General features: G+C 53.0%; 1 protein-coding gene across 2 annotated transcripts; it reads left to right on the top strand.

Annotated features, from left to right (window-relative positions):
* Positions 1 to 11181: 11181 nt before the first annotated feature.
* PNMA6E (PNMA family member 6E) lies at positions 11182 to 12993 on the top strand. 2 transcript variants are annotated; one of them, XM_030934358.1, is made up of 2 exons: positions 11182 to 11331; positions 12046 to 12993. In XM_030934358.1, the coding sequence occupies exons 1-2, from the start codon at positions 11182 to 11184 to the stop codon at positions 12991 to 12993; spliced, it is 1098 nt and encodes a 365-aa protein (XP_030790218.1). The 2 variants fall into 2 exon arrangements, with proteins under 2 accessions (XP_030790218.1, XP_030790217.1); XM_030934357.1 differs by having other exon boundaries at positions 11194 to 11833; positions 11903 to 12993.
* Positions 12994 to 13649: the final 656 nt, after the last annotated feature.

Raw genomic sequence — 13649 nt, 5'->3', positions numbered from 1 at the left:
CAGTTTGTGGTCATTTGCCTCGGCAGCCCAGGCCACTCTGACACGAGGGAATGGGCTGAGCCCAGAGTCTTCCTGGGCTGTGGAGGCAGGTGGCAGGGGGATCTTTGCACCCACATTGTCCAGTAACCTGGTGGGGACTGGAGCAACCTTGGGAAGGCAGCTCCTGTTGTCCTTGGCTCATTTCCAGAGAGCGTGAGTGGCCAACCTTCATGGAGGCTGGGGAGTGTGTGCCTTGGGGAGGGGAAGGGGGCCCTTGGGAGTGCACCCCACTTCCATTGCAAGAGAAAGGGCCATGTGCACTGGGCTGCGGGTCCCACACAAGCCTAGAAATGGGGGAGCAGGGGCCGCCGTGTGCACCATTGCCTGCACTGCGTGTGCGGACACGTTGGTGGTGGAGGCAGCACTGCGGTCAGCTGAAGAGCACGATGCCCAGAGCAAGTGAAGACGACCTTGACAAGTCCGTGATCCTGTTGGGAGATCAATCTCCCTTCCAGCATGTTTTCAGTTTTTTACTGTAAAGAATTGCAAACACACGCCCAGCCTACAGAGGATGACAGGGCACACTGGCCCCTCTGGCGGTCCTCACACGGCCCTCTCTCCTCCTCTCCCCTCCCCTTATTGTGGCCCTGAGGCCTGGGTCCTCCTGAGAGAGGCATCTCCATCCCTGCTTTAGGTAGGGACAGGGCCTCCTAGGCAGCAAACCTGGATTCAGCACCTGGGGAGGAAGAGTTGGGGTCTGGAAGTGGGGAGATCTCCTCTCCTCCCTGGGTTCCCACCACCCCAGCCCTCTCCCAGTCTAGCTGGCCTGGCTGCTCCCCAGCTCCAGTCTCCTGTTCTCCTCTTGTCCCAGGCTGGCCCAGGATGGGCAGTTGAGGTAGCTGGGGGACAGGGGAGTGGGCGCTTTCCCACAGCTGTGGTGCTGCCCACTGTGCTGTGGGCCCCCGCCAGGCCACAGGCAGCCCCCTCCTGGGGGCAGGTTGGCAGCAGGTCTCCCAAGCCACAGAAGGTGCCCAGGGGCCCAGCAGGGAGGCCCAGGGTGAAGCCAAGCTGTCTGTGGGAAGTGAGCGAGCAAGTGGGGGAAGGTCAGACCAAAGGGGACTGTAAGCCACCTTCACAGCAGGGCAAGGGTCAGGGCGGCACCTCTCCCAGGGGTCAGCTGGGCTGTGGCTGACTGCTCTGCTGGCGCGCCCTTGGAGGGAGGTGGTCTTAGGCTGCATGCAGAGCCTTGGGAATATGCTGCCAGCCTCAGATATCCATTGAGGGTGATAGCGACTGTGAGCTCCTGTAGGGACAGGATGTGTGTCTGGACTGGATGAACTGTTTTTGTGCAACTCCTGCCCCCGTCCCCTGCCAGAAAAGTGCTGTAGATGGGGTGTAGCTAGTGAGTGGAGGAGGGGATGTCCAGGCTGCAGTCCCAGGAGACAGTGGCTCTGGGGAAAGCAGGGGATGGAAGGCACGCGGCAATGCCTCAGGCCACGCAGGCTGCTCCTTGACCCTGCAGAAGGGTTGGAGTACTGTGTGGCTCATGGCGTGGAGAACGCCTTGTGTCATGTGGGGCAGTTTGTCCAACCCTGGGACCCTTGAGGCTTGATGGGACCCTCAGGGTGAGGTGGGTAGGGGCAATAGTGTCAGGCCTGGGTGCCAGGAGGGAGCAATGCCCAGGCCTCAGGGCAGGCCATCTTGGCCTTCAGAAGCCTGAGGGCCTGCAGCTTAGCTGGGCGCATGCCCCAGGAGGTGGTCGTCCACTGCTGGTGTGGCAGCTTCTCCCATGGCTGCAGCTGTGGCTCCAGTTCCTGAATGTCCCAGAGGGGAGCCACCACTGGCCCTCTGCTGACCCTCTTTAGAGTGGCCACTACCATTCTCACTGTCCCTCCCAGGACGGCTTCCCTCTCCCTTCACTGACACTCCCAGTCTGATCATAACTGTTTCTCAACTATCTCTCCCAGTGTGGCTACAGCTATCCTTATCGTGCCCCCTCTAGTGGCTTCACTGTCCTGAGCTGTCACCCAGGCCCCAGCCTCTTTCCCACCTCAAGTCTTGGCTCTGGCTTCAGGCTGCTGCCTGTGTGCTAGAGAATGTTTGTCAGTGTCCGCTGGGATCACGTACTTCCTTGTTCCTGCTCAAGGAAAGAGAGGCCCCTCTTCTGTGGATAAAATCTAAAACCTTCCCTTTGGTCTGACTGGGCCGTTTGGACCATGGACTGCTCGGATCACTAACAGTTGCCCCAGGAACACATATGCAGCTGCATTTGAACCAATCAGGGCCACCTGTTGATTTGGGGATGGGAGTCACCATGCCCTGAGCCATGTGGCTAGTAATGAGGGAGGGACGGAGGCTGGAACAAAAAGGGGGTTCTAGCCGGCATGGTGGCTCACGCCTGTAATCTCATCTCTTTGGGAGGCTGAGGCAGGAGGACTGCTTGAGACCAGGAATTTGAGACCAGCCTGGGCAACATGGTGATACCCCATTTCTACAAAACATAAGACAATTTTAGCTGGGCACAGTGGCATGCACCTGTAGTCCAAGCTACTTGGGAAGCTGAAGTGGGAGAATTGCGGGAACCCAGGAGTTTGAGGCTGCAGTGAGCCATTATGGCCCCACTGCACTCCAGCCTGGGCAGCAGGGTGAGACCCTGACTCTACAACAAGCGGGAGTCCACTGAGGAAAAAAGAGGGGGAATGGCTGCTGGGAGGGCAGCCAGCAGCATCTAGTCTCCAGACATTCCTTCAGGTGATAGGGACCAAAGCCAGGAGGGTCACCAAAGGTAAGGAGCTGAAGAGTCACCCAGCCTTGCCAAGACATCCTGGCATAGGAGAAGGCTTAGCCATCTACTGGCCTGGAGGCTGAGCTGGAGTGTGACTGTGCCTGGCCTCTTGGCTGGCCTCCCTAGCCTCAGTGCCTGGCATGCCCCCACCTGGATGCACCTGCTTTTTTGGTATTTGCACTTGGATGCGCCAATGCACACATCCAAAACTGAGCTTGTGATCTCGTGCCAGGGCTAGTGCTCTTACCAAGTCCCCAGCTGCAGTAAGTGGAACACGCCCATGTCAAAGGCCAGAAGGTGGGGATACATCCCTTGCCCACCCTCTACCTCCCGTCATTCGCGGTGTCTGGTTAGTTCTCTGCATGGTTTAGATCTGTTAAATGGACCCTCTATATCTGCTCCATGACACTGCCCTTGCTGTAATCTAGGCTAGTCATCTCTCACAGGACAACTCCAGCCACCTTTGCTAGTCTTACTGTATCCACTCAGCTCCCCACATCATTTCTCCACAAAGAAACCAGAGATAACTCTTTAAAATGCAATGAGCTTGTGTCACTCACACAAATACATGTCTGTGCATGCATGTGCAGCACTGGCTTCACATCTGTCAGTGAGTTCTCAGCTTTTTCAGGATGAAGATGAAACCCCTCCGAGGTCCATGAGGCCTGCACCGTCTGGCCTCCGCAGCATCGGTGCGTGGCATCCCCATCCCTGCAGCCACACCAACCTTTCAGCCCAGTATTCTCCTTGTCCCTTCCAGCTCCAGGACCTTTGCACATGCAATTCTCTCACCTGATGGGGAGCTTCCCTCCCAAAAGAGGAGTGAAAAATGTCTGGGCTTTCCCAGCTTCCCTTGTAGCTACGGCATGGGCACCTAACCCAGGCTCTACCAATCAGATGCACCCGCTACCCACTGAGTGTGAGGCCCAAGGTACGCCTGTGGTATACCCTCTAGCTGGCTTCCCCTGGGCTTCCATCAGCCAGTCTGTTCCTGTTGTGTGCAACTAAGAACCCCAAGGGACTAGCTCTCCCTCAATGCTGTCGGATCTCCCGCTGCTTTAAATGCTCCCCTCCCCAGGCTCAGGATGCCACTGGCCCTTGGTTTGCTTCTCAGAACTTGAGCAGCTCTCTGCAGAGTCCTTTTTTGACTCTTGTTACTTCATCTGTCCTCTAAGATTGGTGTCTGTTCATGGTTGTGAATATTTAGAGGCTTCATATTACTTGTGGGATTGATGATCCAGCCGACAATGCCTCCCTGGGTGACTTTTGGTGCCATTTACTAAGACAATGCTGCTCAGAAGAGTAGGCTTGGAGGAAATCTCACCGTGCCGCTGTAGACTGCTGGGCATTATGGGGATATTAGAGTCTTAGTTATCTATTGTTACATAACAAATTACTCCCGATGACTTAGCTGAGGGGTTCTGGCTTAGGGTCACTCACGAGGCGACAGTGAAACTGTCATCCAGGACAGCAGCCTCTGAGACTTAACTGGGGCTGAGGGATCCACTTCCAGGCTTACTCACGTGGCTACGTGGCTATTGGCAAGTAGCTCAGTTCCTCAGCACGTGGGCCTCTCCACAGGGCTGCTCATAGCAGGGCTTCCTGCAAAACAGTGATCTATTTTGGGGGGTGAGGGAGAGAGAGAGTGAGAGAGGCAGGGGGATCTATGTGTGTGTGGGGAGACAGAGTGAGGGGTGGGGAAAGGGAGAGGGAGGGAGGAAGGCGGGGGAGGAAAGGAGAAAGGGGAAACAAGTGCAAGAAGGTGAAGAGAGAGCACCCAAGACACACGCTGCCTTCTCTGAGAAGCCATGCTTGCCAGTTACAGCCCACGGATTCTGCTGAACTCTATTTGTTACTAAGTCTAGACTCCACTCAAGGGGAGAGGGATCCAGCTACACTCCTTGAAAGGGGAGTATCACAGAGTTTGTGGACGTATTCTTCAAATCCTCTTTTTAGTCACCTATGATAACTGCATCAGGTCCCATGAATGAGAGGATGGGTTGGACAGGCAACAACACTTGAAGGAAAGTGGGGGGTAGAGTCTCAGTTATCTGTCACTACATAAGTCCTGGTGGCTTAGCTGGGAGGTTCTGGCTTAGGGTCACTCACAAGGCGACAGTGAAACTGTCATCCAGGGCATCTTGTTAAAACTTGCCGTAGTGTTGGCCCCAGGGATCTTGTTAAAACTTAAGTCAGGTTCTGCCTTCAGCAATGGTGGAGTCACTCCTATCAGATCAACCCTCCCACAGATGACACCTATGAAACCAGAAATACTAACAACAAAACCTTCTGATGGCATGAGGGACTAAGCAGAGGCAGAAACCATAAGGGGTTAACACCCGGAAGAAGGGGCCGGCACTAGGTGAGTTTCTTGCATGTGAGCATGGGCCACAGAGGACGCCATGCTGGGTGACCAAAACTCAGAGACCCAGAGAGCAGGCTTTGGGGTGGCCATGGGAGAGGGAAAGCAGGAGGGGTATCACCTGGGAGCAGAGAAGCACCATGTGGAGGAGCCCCATGTTTGGCCTGTACATTCTGCCCAAATCTCTGGCTGACCCCAGAGCTATTAATACACAAGGCAGAGTCTGAGAAAAGAACTGAGCAGAGGTTTCGGCGGATGCCCAATACCGTGGAAACGGAGTCTGGAGATTGCAGTTGGTACCCAATACAGGGGAGACTTAGTGTGAGTTTAGCTAGGTTAGTTGTCTACTAAGACAACAAACCACTGTCACCACCACCACCACCACCACAACAACAGCAACAATAACAAACAATGACCCATCTTTGGAGAAATATAATAGAAGCCAAGAAGCCAAAGCTACTAGAACTCATTATGGACAGTGTCCAGGATATAATGCTCGATTACTAAAAGAAACAAGAATTGTCCTGATACTCAAGGAAAAAAGCATTCAAGAGAATCCAAACCCTGAGGTGACCCCAGTAATTCACAATATTAAAAAAAAATATTCTTAAGGAGATAAAGCACACTTCTGCCTGTAATCCCAACACTTTGGAAGGCTGAGGTGGGTGGATTGCTTGAGCCTAGGAGTTTGAGGCCAGCCTGGGCAACATGGTGAAACTCTGTCTCTACAAAACATACAAAAAATGTAGCTGGGCATTGTGACATGCACCTGTAGTCCCAGCTACCTGGGAGGTTGAGGTAGGAGGATTGTTTGAGCCTGGGAGGTGGAGGTTGCAGTGAGCCATAATCACACAATTGCACACCAGCCTGGGCAACAGAGTGATGCTGTGTAAAAAAATAAAATAAAATTTAAAAAAGCATGCTCCTAACACTTTATTTATTTATTTATTTATTTATTTATTTATTTATTTATTTATTTATTTTGAGGCAGAGTTTTGCTCTGTTACCCAGGCTGGAGTGCAGTGGTATGATCATGGCTCACTGCAACCTCCACCTTTCAGGCTCAAGCAATCCTCCCATCTCAGCCTCCCGGGTAGCTGGGATTACAGGCATGTGCCACCACACCCAGCTAATTTTTGTATTTTTTGTAGAGATGGAGTTTCTCCATGCTGCCCAGGCTGGTCTCAAACTCCTGACCTCAAGCGATCTGCCCCCTTCAGCCTCCCAAAATGCTGGGATTACAGGTGTGAGCCACCATGCCCAGCCACCTAACAATTTTTTTAAAACCCATCTCACTGCTCACTGATTATGATTTTTTTAAATAGGACATTTCAGAAGATAAACAGAAACTATAGATGTTCCTTGACTTACTGTGGTTAAGTCCTGACAAACCAGCAGTAAGTCAAAAATATGGTAATTTGAAAATGCATTTAATATCCCAATAAACCCAGGTGCTCCTTGACTTAGGATGGGTGATGTCCCAGTAAAGCCAGTGTAAAGTTGAAAAATCATAAGTCAAACCATCATAAATCAAGGACTGTGTAAGTTGTAAATAAAGAACTAAGTGTGAGTTCTAAACTGAAAAACAACATCGGAAGTAAAATCTTCATTGGATGATCTTAATAACTTTGTAGATGACAGGTGAGTTGCAAACTTACAGATAAATAGAAATAATCCTTTCTGAAAAACCGAGAGGAAAAAAAGAGTTTTCAAAAATGAAAAGGGCACCTCAGTGAGCTGTGGGACAATATATAGAGGTTTAATGAATGTGTATATGGCCTCCTAGGAGAGAAGGGAGAGAATGGGGAAGAAAAACTACTTGAAGAAATAATGGCTGAAATTTCTAAAATTTGGAGATAGACATAATTTACAGATTCAAGGAGCTCAGTGAATTCTGAGGATAAATACAAAGAAAAAACACATGTAGGCACATTGCAGTCAAAGTACTGAAAACAAAGAGTAATGAGTGAATTGTGAAAACAGTAAAATGCAACTCGAAAAAGAAGAGAACATTCACAAGTTCTACCAAATTCTCATTAGAAGTAATGGAAACCAGGAGAAAATGGAACAGGATCTTTAAAGTAGTGAGAGAAAAAACAAATAAACAAACAATCCTTTCAACTCAGAACTCTGTATCTATATCCAGGGAAAATACTCCTCAAGAATGGAGGTGAAATAAGGATGCTTTGAGACACACGAAAGCTAAGAGAATTCATCAACAGACTTGCATTAAAATAAATGCTACAGAAAGTCTTTTGATCTTAAGGAAAAGAGGGAAATCTCGATCTTTGGTTAGAAATGAATAACAAATTATGTGGGTAAATATTAAGGAATATTTATTTTATCTTTATAAGTTCTTTATGATACACATGACGGTTTAAGGTAAAATTATAAATAATGTATTGTAGGGTTTATAACATGTAGATATAATATATATGACAACTATAGCATAAAGGATGGGGTGCAGGGGGAAGTAATCTATATAACGAAAATGGTCTTAAATTTAGGTGATGTGGTACAATGTAAACTGTAAGTAGAGAGTGAAAAGTAAAGGATATATACAGGAATCCCTAGAGCAACCACTAGAAAACAATGCAAAATGTTATTGCCGAAAAGGTAAAATAAAAGGTAATAATGATACAAGGATCGATTAATCAGGAACACATCGAATTCATACATATGTTTGCACCCAATGACAGAGCTTCAGAGCTTTAAAATATATAAAACAAAAGTTGACAGAATAAAGACAGAACGGCATCTTCACAACTATAATTGGAGATTTTAATACTCCTGCCCCAGTCATTGTTACTACTAGAAAAGGGATCAATAAAAACATAGGGCCTGTAATCCCAGCACTTTGGGAGGCCGAGGTGGGTGGATCACCAGGTCAAGAGATCGAGACCATCCTGGTTAACATGGTGAAACCCCGTCTCTACTGAAAATATCAAAATTAGCTGGGCGTGGTGGCACGCACCTATAGCCCAGCTACTCGGGAGGCTGAGGCAGGAGAATCACTTGAACCTGGGAGGTGGAGGTTGCAGTGAGCTGAAATTGCACCACTGCAGCCTGGCAACAGAGCGAGACTCAGTCTCAAAAAAAAAAAAAAAAAAAAAAAAAAAATTCCAGCCTGGCAACAGAGCAAGACTCAGTCTAACAAACAAAAACAAAAACAAAACAAAACAAAACAAAACAAAAACACCAAAAACAAAAAACCAAAACAAAACATAGTATCTCTTTATGACATTACCAACCACATTGGAAAGCAAACAGTGGAGAAAATTGGATCGATTTACCGCAATGAACTTTCGCTTTGCAAATGTACTCCCTCGATCCTCGTGGGCAGGCCTTTCCATTGGCGGAGGGGCAATGGTGTGCCTGCCGCTTCTGGGCTTCGAGACTTTCCACCTTTTGATTCACGTGTAGTCGCCGTGATTACAACAGTGCATTCCCACGTGCTCCTCTCTCGTGCTCTCCCTGTCCAATCATTTGCCTTGCATAGCAACACTGGCCTGGGACTTTCTTTCAGAACTCCCTGTGGCTTTTGGGAGAACCAGGGGTTTCTGGGAGCCCGGGTGGCCGTTGGCGCCAAGTGCCTCAGAGAACCATACGCTTCCACACTGCGGAGCTGAGGTGATCTCTTCAGACCCTTGGGAGAGACCCAGACATCTGACTTCCCACTGAGAGACCCGGAATTGCCCAGAGTCTGAGAAAGTGAGTAGACCGCGGGGGTTTGCCAGGACCCAGGCCCAGGAGGTGTTGCCGGAGCCCAGGATGGGGGCCCAGGAGGATCCTGGGGTTGGGGTGGGAGCGGGCGGTGTGGCAGGCCGCGAGGAGCCGGTTGTGGAGCTGGGGGGCGGTGGTCCTGCCTGGCCCGATTTAGGCGCAGCGTGGGTGTCACCGTGGGCTTCTCACCAAGGAAGGCCCCCTTGGGAGGGCGGTTGGAAGGAGGGCTGAGGGGAGGGGTTCCCCAGTGTGAGGTGGTCAGAGGAGGACCCCGGGTCCCTGGGCGGAGATGGTCACCGAGCACGCGGGATAGAGGAGGCAAGAGGGAGGGCGACTCGCCCAGTGCTGGGGTTAGGGGGCATCGAGGGCTTCCGGCTGTGGGGCTGGGGTCGGTAGGGAGCTCCCTGGGGTGGGAGGGCGAGGGGGCCGCAGGGTCCCACGTGGGAGAGGAGGCTGGCGGGCTCCCAGCGTGGGGCGGCGGGGATGGAGGGTGGCCCAGCCTGAGTCTGAGGCGCGAGATGGAAGGGCCCATGGCTGGTGCCGTGGTCAGGTCCCAGGGGTGGGTGGGTGAGGGCAGAGGTGATTCCTAAACCTGGTGGAGGGCCGACCAGAGCGGAGGGCGCCCTGCCTCTGTGGGCTATGGGGGCTCCTGACTTGGGGGTGTGGGGCGGGATTGTCGGGCCCCCCACTGTGGGGAAGCCTCTGAGGGAGGCTCATGTCTAAGCACGTGGGACGCCCTGCTGCCCGGGGCTACACCGGATTGCTGCCAGCTGGGCGTAGGGGGCGCCTGGTGTGGAAGGGCACGTTGGAGGCAAGAAGGGACTGTCCCCGGTGCGCGGTGGGGGATGGGCTGGAAGGAGGGCCAATGCCTGAGAGTGCACGGGGTGCGGAGCCGGAGGCTGCCTGGCAGCCAGTGGCACAGGCGACGGTGAGCGCCCCCTGGAGGCTGTCGGATGTGGCAGTGCCGTGAGGAGCCTGGCCCCCTACAGGTGGAATTGGAAAGGCTTCAGGTCGCCTCTTCCGTGGGGAATGGCGACAGGAGTTGCAGTGGTTAGAGGGGGCAGACCTTGGCCTCTGTAGAAAATACGGATTCATTACAAGGGCAAATTGTACATTCACTTAGATAGACCATATGTCGAGCCATTTAAAAATCCTCAGAAACTGAAAAGGATCGCACGTTTTCATAAGTTCTCCGATCACAGTGTAATTTTATTTGAAATTAATAACAATAACATATGTCTAAATATTTTGAAATACATGGGTCAAAGATGAAATCACCAAGGAACTTAACAAGATATTTCAAACTGCACAAAACATTCAACTTACCCAAATTACTAGCCATTTGGAAGGAAGTGGTCAGAGGAAAATTTCTTGCTTTCAGTGCTTAGAACAGAAAAATAGAACATAAAATCAATGGCCGAACAGTCCATTTAAAGAAGCTCGAAAAAGAACAAAAGTAAACACAGAATGAGTCAAATAAAGAAATAACAGATAAAAAGGACAATCAGTAAACCCCGGCTTTTTAGAGTACCGAAATTAATGAACCCTAGCAAGACTAATTAAGATGAGAGAGGACTGGGCACAGTGGCTCATGCCTGTAATCTCAGCACTTTGGGAGGCTGAGGTGGGAGGACTGCCTGAACCCAGGAGTTCAAGACCAGCCTAGGTGACATAGTGAGACCCCTTCTCTACAAAAAATACAAAAAATTAGCCAGGTGTGTTAGTGTGTGCCCGTAGTCCCAGCTACTCAGGAGGCTGAGGTGGGAGGATCGTTTGAGCTCGGGAGGTCGAGGCTGCACTGAACATAGATCGAGCTGCTGCACTCCAGCCTGGATGACAGAGTGAGACCCTGCCTCAAAAAACAAACAAACAAACAAAAAACAACACACACAACACACACAAGAGAGAATGAACACTAATCAATGTCAGGAATGAAGGATAGGATATTACTACAGATCTTATAGACATTAAAAAGATAATGAGGGAATATTGTGAACAGGTTTTTATCAAAAGTTCTGAAAACTTAGATAAGCTTCCCACCAGGTTAGATAAGCTTGGCACCAGGTAACATAGAAAATGTGACTAGCCCTGTATCTTGCAAATAAATTTAATTTGCCATTGAATTTTCACTAAAATCAAAGCGACAAAACAAGGAGGCAGAGGAGCTCCAGCCCTGCTCCCCCACCCCAACACATGTAGGGGCAGATGAGTGGTGGGAGTGAGTGTTTGGCACAAACAAGCTTCTCTCTTTGCACTCACAGGCTGCATCAGAGACTGCAGCAGTCAGCACTCATTCCTGTCTGATCAGGCTCCCTCCCTCAAGTCCTCTGCGATGGCTCTGGCGATGCTTCAGGACTGGTGCAGGTGGATGGGTGCAAACGCAGAGCGCTCCCTGCTCATCCTGGATATCCCTGACAACTGTGAGGAACATGAGTTCCAGGAGGCCCTGCGGGCTGCCCTGTCGCCCCTGGGCAGGTACCGAGTGCTCACCAAGCACTTCAGAAAGGAGCTCGGGGCCAAGGCAGCCTTGGTGGAGTTCGCTGAGTATTTAAACCGAAGCTTGATTCCCCGCCAAATACCAGGCAATGGGGGCCCCTGGAAAGTGATCTTCCTGCCCCAAGTACCTGATGTTGAGTTTCAGGATATGCCCAGTTTCCTTGCACAGCCCCAGGGGCAAGCAGTGGCAAAAGTTGCAGGTGAGGCAGGAGGCACAGGTGAGGGAGGAGCAGCAGGTGCGGCAGGAGGTGCAGGTGAGGGAGGAGCAGCAGGTGAGGCAGGAGGCGCAGGTGAGGCAGGAGGCGCAGGTGAGGCAGGAGGTGCAGGTGAGAGAGGAGCAGCAGGTGAGGCAAGAGGCGCAGGCAAGGCAGGAGGTGCAGGTGAGGGAGGAGCAGCAGGTGAGGCAGGAGGTGGAGGTGAGGCAGGAGGTGCAGGTGAGGGAGGAGCAGCAGGTGAGGCAGGAGGTGCAGGTGAGGCAGGAGGCGCAGGTGAGGGAGGAGCTGGAGATGAGTTGAGAGTTGTAGAAGAGGCAAGAGAGTCAGATGAGGGAGCCGCAGGTGATACAGGAACTGCAGGTGAGGTAGGAGCTGTGGGTGAGGCAGGAGGGACAAGAGCCTGGGTCCAGCCTTGGCGCTGCACCCTACAGGCTGTGCTGGAAAACAGGGCCTACCGGGAACTGAGACCCTTTTCAGGGAGGGAGCAGCCAGGCTGCGAGGAAGAGTCCTTTGAGAGCTGGGTGGAGCACGCCAGGGATATGCTGCAGCTGTGGTACCACGGGTCGGAAAGGGAGAGGAAGAGGTGGCTGCTGGAGAGGTTGGACGGCCCGGCCCTGGACGTCGTGAGCGGCCTCCTGGAGGAAGATCCCAACTTGTCCGCGCTGGACTGCCTGGCGGCGCTGGGGCAGGTATTTAGGAACCAGGACACTCGAATGACTTCGAGGCTGAAGTTCCTGACCTGCACGCAGGGGCCCCAGGAGGGGCTGTTTGCCTTCGTGGTGCGCCTGGAAGGCCTGCTGCAGAGGGCTGTGGAGAAGGGGGCCGTCCACCCAGCCTTGGCCAACTACCTGCGATTACGGCAGGTGCTGTCTCGGGCCCGCCTCAGCGAGGCACTCCAGGATACCCTGAGGGGGATGCAGCTGGAGAGGAGGCCACCTGGCTTCCTGGGGCTGCTCCGGCTCATCCGGGAGATGGAGGCGTGGGCAGCTTCCCCAGCGAGGAGCCAGCAGGGTGTGACCTGGCCAGAAGTCCCACTGGAGAGTGAAGACCCAGCTGCTGCCCAGGCCTCCTCAGCCCAGGGGGATGCCAGCGAGTCTGATCCTGGAGTGGAAGATGCTGCCGAGGCCGCTTCTGCCACCAAAGAGGCTGCAAGGGGCGCCCCTGCCGCTGGGGAAGGTGAAAGTGCCCCTGCAGACCTCGAAGGCCTAGGTCAGGCAAGGCCCTGGAGCTCCTCCCCAGCCCGGATGAGCAGTGCTGCCTGGGTGTTCCCAGGAGGTCCTAGCTGGGGTCCAGAGGGCCTCATCCAGGTGAGAGGCCAGGAAGCCAGGAATCCCCCACTGGCGGGGCTCCAGACCATCTTGGAGGACCCCGAAAACGAGAATGAGGACGGGGCTGGGGATGCGGGCCAGTCCAAGTCCTCCCAGGGCAAATAGGCTCCTAGGGCCCTGGGGCCTCCTGTCCTCTCAGGCAGTAGTGCCTTGGAGGCAGACGGAGGCCAGGCCAGGGCCAGTCTCTCACCCCACATCAGGAGTAAGGGCCCCCCCACCTCCCCCAAGGGGCTCTGGCCTCCACCCCCATTCCTTTCCCGTGACCCAGATGACCAGGTTTGATACAAAATGGGGTGGGGAGAGGCGCCCCTCCTTCCCTCCCTTGCACCCAGCACACCCAGCCCCAGCCCCAAACCCTGCTGCCACAGGGAACTGGCTTGGAGGGAGCCCTGAGTGGCCAGCTGTGGCCTGGGTGGGAGCACCTGAAGATGTCTGCCCCCAACCCAGGCCCTGAGTTGGGAGAGACAGGGGGAAAGAGGCCCTCTCAATGGTGCCAGCTGCCTGGGTCTTTCAAGAGGGGTCCACCCACTTGCCATCCCTGGGGCAGGCTGCCCCCTGTTCCGGGAAGCTCACCGTCACCTGTGTAGGCCCTGTGTGACCCACGCGCCCAGCAGACGCCCACCCACTGCTAGCCATCACTCCTGCGAAACGTCATGTACTGTGCGCCCATGCAGGTGGCCGCCTCTGGGCCTGGGGCATGTGCTGTGAGCTTCCTGCGAGCCCGGCTCTGCTCGCTGCTGTCCCGCATCATGAGCACCACC

This window comes from Rhinopithecus roxellana, chromosome 7 (genome assembly GCF_007565055.1).
Source record: "Rhinopithecus roxellana isolate Shanxi Qingling chromosome 7, ASM756505v1, whole genome shotgun sequence".
NCBI lineage: Eukaryota > Metazoa > Chordata > Mammalia > Primates > Cercopithecidae > Rhinopithecus > Rhinopithecus roxellana.
This window is presented reverse-complemented; position numbering and strand designations above follow the sequence as displayed.